We start from the raw sequence: 7,842 nt of genomic DNA, 5'->3' as shown, positions 1-7,842 counted from the left end.
TTATTTTGCAAGCAACAAATTGCTAAATTGCATATTTCGAGAGCAACTAATTCGGACGACATCCTAGGACCAATTTTAAGCCAGCAACAAATCTTTTACTGATACTTCACTCTTGTTCCGCCAGCACGCTGAGGTTTTACGTGGTTATTTATACTTATTTTGCAAGCAACAAATTGCTAAATTGTTTATTTCGAGAGCAACTAATTCGGACGAGATCGCAGTACCAATTTTAAGCGAGCAACAAATCTTTTATTGATACTTTACTCTTGTTCCTCCAGCACGTTGAGGCTTCTCGTTGTTATTTACACTTTTTCAGTATGTAAACTATTAAAAAAAATGTTATTTCGGCAGCAACAAATTAGCAACAAATTAGCAACAAATTCCTACGTTATTTCTGCGTAGATTGGCTTTGTTGTAGGTATTGTTCCGCTAACTGAATCTTCCTTTAGCGAAACATCGTTTTTTTAAATAAACCGACAGAGCAACAAATTTTTTTCTTTGGCAACTTTTTAGCAACAAATGAGCAACAAATAAAAATGTTAGTTAGAATCGATTCCGCTCATTTTGTTCCGCTAACTTATAAGACGTAAAATAACGACTGTCTTTGAATACGCATGTAAGTCCTTGTGACTTTATTATATAAGCACACGCAAATAAACGTTTCTCCAGCACCCACATAATTCGCGCTGTCGAAAATTACTTATGTAATTTCACGATTTTGTAAAATAAAATAAAGAAATTATAGAAAAATTGCACTCATAATGATCGGCTATTAAATATATCCTGTTTTAATTGCTCATTTAATTTACTTTGATATTCTTCCTATTTTTCTTCTTATTTTGATGCTTGGTTGAAGAGACTATTTAATTTTCTAAGAACACGTCTGAATAAAACAGTTTAACAATTTTTCAAGTACGCATGTTACATAAATCATGTTTCTCTTTTTTCCTTTTCTCTCTTTTTCTCTCTCTGTCTCCATTAAATTTTCGCAAAGAACATTACCAAGTTCTCTAAAGGCTGGTATTTACCGTTATGTGCACACTTGCATTACCTTTGCACAAAGAACTGATAATGTTATAGGGTTTAAATTCGCGAATCGTAACGCACTCATCTCTGTGTCCAAATCACTCGTAGACAAACTCTAAACAGCAATTTAAACACTTAAAACATGAGGCAAATTAGACTCTTACGATAAATGTACCACCTCCCTAAACTGATCGAAGTACTCTCCAAGGCATTGAATCCGACAGTCCTGATACACATTAGATATCTCGAGTCGCCTCTGATTCAATTTAAGAGTTTATTTAAATCATCGCCGCTACAGACGGTTTCGAATGGCGAGTTTATTTTATTAACCAACTCTTCGCGATCGTGAGAAAAAAATCTAACCGCGTATTGCCAAACGCGATTTCGACTTCGATTTTCTGCCGCAATGCGTTATGGATAAGATCTGCGACAGACGTCGTCGCGCGTGAAGATTTGCAACACGGTTGTCATGAGAAAGTCAACATTGTCGTTTCTGCGAGAGACGTCACGTCCCCTTATTATAACAAAGAAGCGTTAATTTCTCGTAGTATACAGCGTTTGCGACACACCGTTTATGACGTGTTGCGAACGTCCACTTTTCTCTCTTCGATTTGTCCGAGTTGGAACATTAACTGCGGCTGAAAGATTTCCATGGATAAAGCGAAAGTCGAAGTACTCGTAGAAGCGGAAAGCCAGAAACATCGCGTGAAATAAGAGACGAAGTATCGCGTGCTCGAGGGGATTCCGATTACTTCGTACTGGATCGAAAGAAACGTTACATTATCCATGAAGCACCCTCGTCTCTTGTCTGCTTCCTTCATTATTACGATATGAAAAAGCAACTGGCATTCTCGAGCTACCCGCAAGTAGCATATCCCACTTACTTGACACACATTACGTTTTTATCTAACGTTGTCTACCTCCGCGAAATTACATGGCGTCGACGTCGCCGTGTAATTTTTTTCAAGGAGAGGTGCAAGGTCGAGATACGTTCATTTTATGAGATGCCGATGACCGCTCGGTTTTCTATACTTGTGCACCATCGTCGGTGAGACGTTCGTGTGAGAAGAGTCTTGTTTTTTTTTTTTTTTTCAAATTTTACTTATATTTGCTGAAACTTGAAATATGAATCCACTCTCACACTTTGTGTTAAATTTCTGACCTGGCGCCAGATGACACGGTTATTTTTCGTGAATATCTAATTTTGTGAACGCGAGCGAATACACGTTACAACCTTGACATATAGAATGTCAGTCAATAACTTCTAAAAAATTCCACAAGATTTTGCAAGTTAATAAAGCGAAGGATGATTCATCTGAGTCGCCATACACGACGGTCTTTCTTTCCATTAACCGAGCATCCAGTTCTGAGTAATGATGATCTTTCAAAGCTAAAAAAAATTCTGGTTAAAAATGAACGAACCCGAAGGCTCTAAATGCCTCACTGTCTGGTTAACTTAAATGCATATATTTCCCAACGAAAGAGATGAAGACGAACTAAATTACTTTAGTCAAATTTTTTTCTTTGTATAGAAGAATTAAAACGCCTGTTGCCGGCGGAGGGTTAATTTTCTATCATGTTTATTAGGATTTAATGAATGTTTGCCGTGCGAACGGATCGTTCGTAGCCGTCGGATGCATCTTTGCAAATAAACACTGTCGATGTGGAAACGTCGTCGAGTCGTTTCGCGTGTAAAACACGTCGGGCAATTCGACGGAGCGCCGCACCTGACGTTACAACGACTTCGACTCGATACGGTTCGTTAAGTCGATGTCGCGGTGCTGGAGAGCATTACACCGAGATGCAACGAGATTATTGCACGCAGTAAGAGCGACGTTATATGTCGCGCGAGAGGAAGCGAGGAATCATCCCGCGGCTTCGCTAGCCGCTCAAGTGTAATCGGACGACCGTAAAACCGTAAGAAAGATACCACGGCGAATGAAATCGTAATCACCGTCCGTCCAGCCCTCGAACATGAGTTTGCACCTCGGATCTTCCGAGCAAACAACTATCGCGATAATAAATTTCCCTCCGCGTCCTCCTCTCACATCCTGCCATTATCAATTACACGTTCTGACGAACGTTGCTACGATACTAATTTATTTAGTGTTAAATTGTGAATGACGTTGCTAAATAAAGCGGCGTTACGTGCGCATATGTTAAAAAGGTTTTAATCTCGATGTCTAATAGCGAATTCGGTCACTTAAATTAATGCACTAGTAACTAATACAAAAAATTGTTATATATGAAATTAGTAAAGTTAAATATATGAATATTATAAACGATATATTATTATCTATTATTATCCCAGAGGCGAAAAATGCAAATCTTCAACGTTCACTTTAAAATTAAATTCGGGATAAAATTAATTTCGGAATAAATCCGGGAACTGCAAATTAGTTATACTTAAGAATTATAGATAAAAATATATGTAACATTAAACACTGAAATATAATACTTCTATTAGTCAGAAAGGCTATACATCATATATCGATATCGAAATACCCAACAATAACTGTCATGTTATTTAACAGAATCTACATGCATTATTTCATTGTCAAAATAATTAATTATACGATGCCATTTCATTTAGATATTGTATATAAAGAAGTTATTGACATGTATTAATTAAATTAATGCACTACAGTGACCGAATTCATCATAAGACAAGTTAGCGTGAAATATTTCGCGCTGGTCCTCCTCCGGATAGCTTGCATATTTATTTATTATTAATCGAGTTGAGTTATAGAAACATTCCGGTGCTTATTGTCCGCGTTCGTTCGTTAATCAATAGTTGACCAACAATAAACAGATGCAGTTAATTGAAATGTGATGGCATATGTCGCATACACGAAGCCGCGTTTCGATCGAAGCCACGAGCTTACAATTAATTATTGAAGCGGAGCGCGATTCAAGCAGGTAAACGAGTTTCACGATCTGGGACCGTATTCTCAAAAAATATCGCATATGAAAATGTATGAAAACGCTACATACATTGCAGATTTCCCTAGTGTTTTCGCAAGCAATATTTATCGAGAATAATATAAGGCCCCGGAATCGGAATAACAAAATGCGGAACGTTCACGTTATATTTTTGTAAATACACTGAAAAAAATATTGAACTTTAATAAATATTTGTTTGAATAGTTCTAAGTAAATATTACTAAATGTACTTTAAATTCTTTAAAGTGGAATCTCATTCTAAAGAGTGAAAATTGAATCTTGAAAAAGAGTGGCTCAATTTTCAATTTTTAAGAGTGAGATTTCATTCTCTAGAGTAACGATTCACTTTAAATGTTTTAGAGAATAAACATCTCGTATTTAATTGTTACAAAAACCATTAATTTTATTTAACTATCATTTTCTTATTGAGTAAATATTTATTTACTGTGTAAGTATATAAAATGTTTACTTAGTATTATACTACTCAAAGAAGAAAGAAATATAGGGAAGAGTGGTCTAAATCGGACCGTGTTCCAAATAGGACCTTTTTAATTTAAATGAATACGGTTAAGCAGATTTGCGTACTATTTATAATGTAAAGTCCTTATAAGTCACCGAACATGCGATAGCAGTTTGACAGTTTTCTGTCATAACATTCATAAAATAGAGGCAAATATGTATTTTCAGTCATTGCGTGCGAAAATTTTTTTAAAAAAGAAAATCCTTGTAAATCATTATTTAAAAGGTGTTAAAAATTTGAAAAGTAATTGATTTAAGATAATTAAAGAGTGTAGAATTAAAAAATATCAAGCATTTCGTGATCACTTTTATTATAAAATTTGTTCGAAAGGATCCGTGTCCAAATCGGACAGTTCAGTGAATAACTTATAAGCCTGGTTGTAGTACTGGTGATTGGCTGACCAGATCTGGTCCAAGCAATTAAATCAGTAAATTATCATGAGTCATCAGACTCAGATTAGTTGAGTTTTATTGATTTCAATTCTAATAATATAAACAGTCAGTAATTTCTTTTTCCGAAAAAATTTTTATCTTTGACTGTCAAATCGCTCGTTTTTACTCAATACTAAGAGAAATACATTAAAATATTTTAAAATTTTATCTAAAAATCCATAAAAATAAGAGTTTTCGATCTGAATTAGGGAATGGTTCGATTTGGAACCGATGGTTTTACATTTTCCATTATAGTTTAACACAGATGAGAGATACGTCAAAATAATTTAAAGCAAAAATGAAGGGAATTAAATGATCTTTCCAACGGCAGCTTCGATCGGACTTTATTTACGCCTTATAGAGAGCAGAAACTGCAAATAGATCCGATTTAGACCACTCTCCCCTATATATTAAGGTTTAGTAAATTTTTTTCAGTTTACATCGCGCATTGTCTGCAAGTTTTTCGATACCTGACGCGATGCCGACGCTGGCTACAGTAGAAGTACTGACGGCAGATCGTTGGATTGTGGTTCATCGTATGTCACGTTAACGTTACTGTACGTTAACGTCGTCCTCTACAGTCATCCGCCAAAATCGATCCTCCTAATCTTGCTTCCCTCGTTCTTATCTCTTTTCTTTACGATGCAAAACAAGGAGATGTAACTTTCTCGAGCTGAGTTCGTTCTTCTCCTTTCCTTCACTCGCGGATCGTACAACCTTTACGTGAAATAACTCTGATTTCCGAAGTACCGCAAGCCACCGGTCGATTAATTTCAAATAACAAGTTCCGCCTCTCTCTCTCTCTTGAAATAAAAGATCATTAATTAATCTCGCTGCTCCTTCTCGAACGGTTTACTATACGAACAACAGATTTCTTCGTTCCTCAAACGTGGTCGAAACATATACGATTATTGCAAATCTTCAACATGCTCTTAAATCTCAAACGATAGGATTCATCCTTGGAATAACAGCGTGTTAATTCTCTCTCATTCCTTTTCGAATGTTTCGGTCCAGGAGGTCACTGAATAAAGGCTCTCCCTATTCCTCTCTCTCTCTCATGGCGTATTCTTCTCGTTTTGCACGTCGCTTTCCCGTCGCCTTCATTATGAAGGGAATTGTAATGTTCGAGGAAAACCGCGCGCAAAATATACACTCTATGGCCATCGGCTCAAGGTTCCACGACGGCTGCTTTAACGAGCCACGAAACAATCGAATTTCGAAACGGTCCGTTTCCGCGGCGTCGGTTCTCTTCTTCACCGCTACCCTCTTATTCGGTAGCGTGTCCGAAGCGTGAAGTCACGCGCCTAGTTCTTTATTTCGCTCACGCACCCACCTCCTCGCTTCTTTCTTTTCCCGCGTGACACACAATCGTGTCGTACACCCGCGACCCGTTATTTTTCACGTCGTGCCTTTGCCGCGACGAACAATGCCGAGGATTACTTAATCCCGGTTTAGCGATTTGCTGTTTTTCTCGAGAGAGACGACGGTCTTAAACCGTAATCGCAGATGATTATCGCGCGAGCTCACCTCTTGACACGCGGAGACTTGCCCTTCTGCACCTTTCAAACGTTCACGATTCGTCGAAGATAGTTTTTAGTTTCCCTCTCATTTTACACATCTGACGGTATCTTAAATAAGGAGCCTCAAATTTCGAGTTTTCAAAAAAAAAATTCTTTTCTTTTCCACCCAATCAGTTCACCAAGTAATTTTGATGTTGATTTCGTTACTCCAAAGTTAAATCAAGATAAAATAAAATTAAGGTAAAACTCCAATGTTCATAGACACGTGAATACATTAAATAAAATTAATGTCATTCTTGTATTGCTGGAGACTAACATCTCACCAAAGGTCGTCTTGCCAAAACCTGAGGGCAAGAAATTGTCCCTATCTGTCGCTTTGAAGAAACCCGGTAGATTTTCCGGACGTTCGCTACAATCTTTCTTCGTTTTTTTCTTCTTCTCTTCCTAACACTTCTCTTTCTAACACATGAGCAACTTACGACAAGTATCGGGTTGCTTTTACTTATAGTCCGGAAAAGTTTCGATCCTCTCGATCTTCCGGCTTCGCCACTCGTGGTCACTTCGCGAGTTTACTTGCGACGCAAACTTTGCCGGTTAATCGATACGCGGATGTACTATACACACCGCAATGCGGTCACGTCGGACACGTCGAATTGCAAAATCATCTACAAAGTGGAGAACAGGAGACTCGGAGCTGCGAAAACTCGCCTCGGCGAGAGAATCCGATCTGGCGTTTATTCGGCGAATATCTCTCGTCGAGAAACAAAGAGGCACGTCGAATCCAGTCGTACGTCATCGCCGATAAACGAAGTTCGCATGTACCGCTCGAAGTTGTAATCTGTGAACGTCAGCGAAGATACTTGACAATAATCCGAGAAACAGAGAGCTGCCATTTATTTCAGAAAAATAAGATTCCTGATGATGCGGACGAATCATCCGCATCCTCATCGCTTGGTGTATGACTAATTGTTTTTCTGTGATACAGCAAATTCACACGATTGTCAGAGATCTCTTTGCATATTGACGGATTTTTTTCATCTGCGTAATTCGGGGAAAAAACGTTTTCCCCGAATCGTTTTTTCTTTCTTCGATTCAAAAGATTATTCTAAACAATTTACTTCACTATCCATTTACTTAATTATTTATTTCCACGTTATTTATTTCGTCTTTGTAAACGACGAAAGGTTTGAAAGCTAATCAATTACGCTTTATACATAATTCCTAGGTTGTACTTATCCCCAATGATGTTCCCGCGTTGGCGACGAGCACTTAACTGACGCTCTTGCGCGACAGTATTGCGATCATTCCGATCGAAGCGCAGTCGCGCAGGTGCATTTTACCCTTCCAAGTCGTGTAGCTTGTGTGTGTTTAAGTCCACGCTCTTCTTCCCCCCTCAAAGGAA

The 7,842-nt window shown here is 37.9% G+C and overlaps 1 protein-coding gene across 1 annotated transcript in view; it reads right to left on the bottom strand.

Moving 5' to 3' along the window:
• Window positions 1-5,750, bottom strand: part of LOC108723286 (sodium- and chloride-dependent transporter XTRP3A) — a 26,212-nt gene extending 20,462 nt beyond the window's left edge. The window contains exon 1 of the mRNA XM_018448895.1: window positions 5,391-5,750. Within this exon, the coding sequence (XP_018304397.1) occupies window positions 5,391-5,455 (65 nt within the window). The 5' untranslated portion in view covers window positions 5,456-5,750. The remainder of the gene's footprint in view (window positions 1-5,390) is intronic.
• Window positions 5,751-7,842: the final 2,092 nt, after the last annotated feature.

Source organism: Mycetomoellerius zeteki, unplaced genomic scaffold (genome assembly GCF_001594055.1).
Source record: "Mycetomoellerius zeteki isolate Tzet28-1 unplaced genomic scaffold, Tzet1.0 scaffold228, whole genome shotgun sequence".
Lineage (NCBI taxonomy): Eukaryota > Metazoa > Arthropoda > Insecta > Hymenoptera > Formicidae > Mycetomoellerius > Mycetomoellerius zeteki.
The sequence above is the reverse complement of the archived record's forward strand: the minus strand, read 5'-3'. Positions and strand labels throughout refer to the sequence as shown.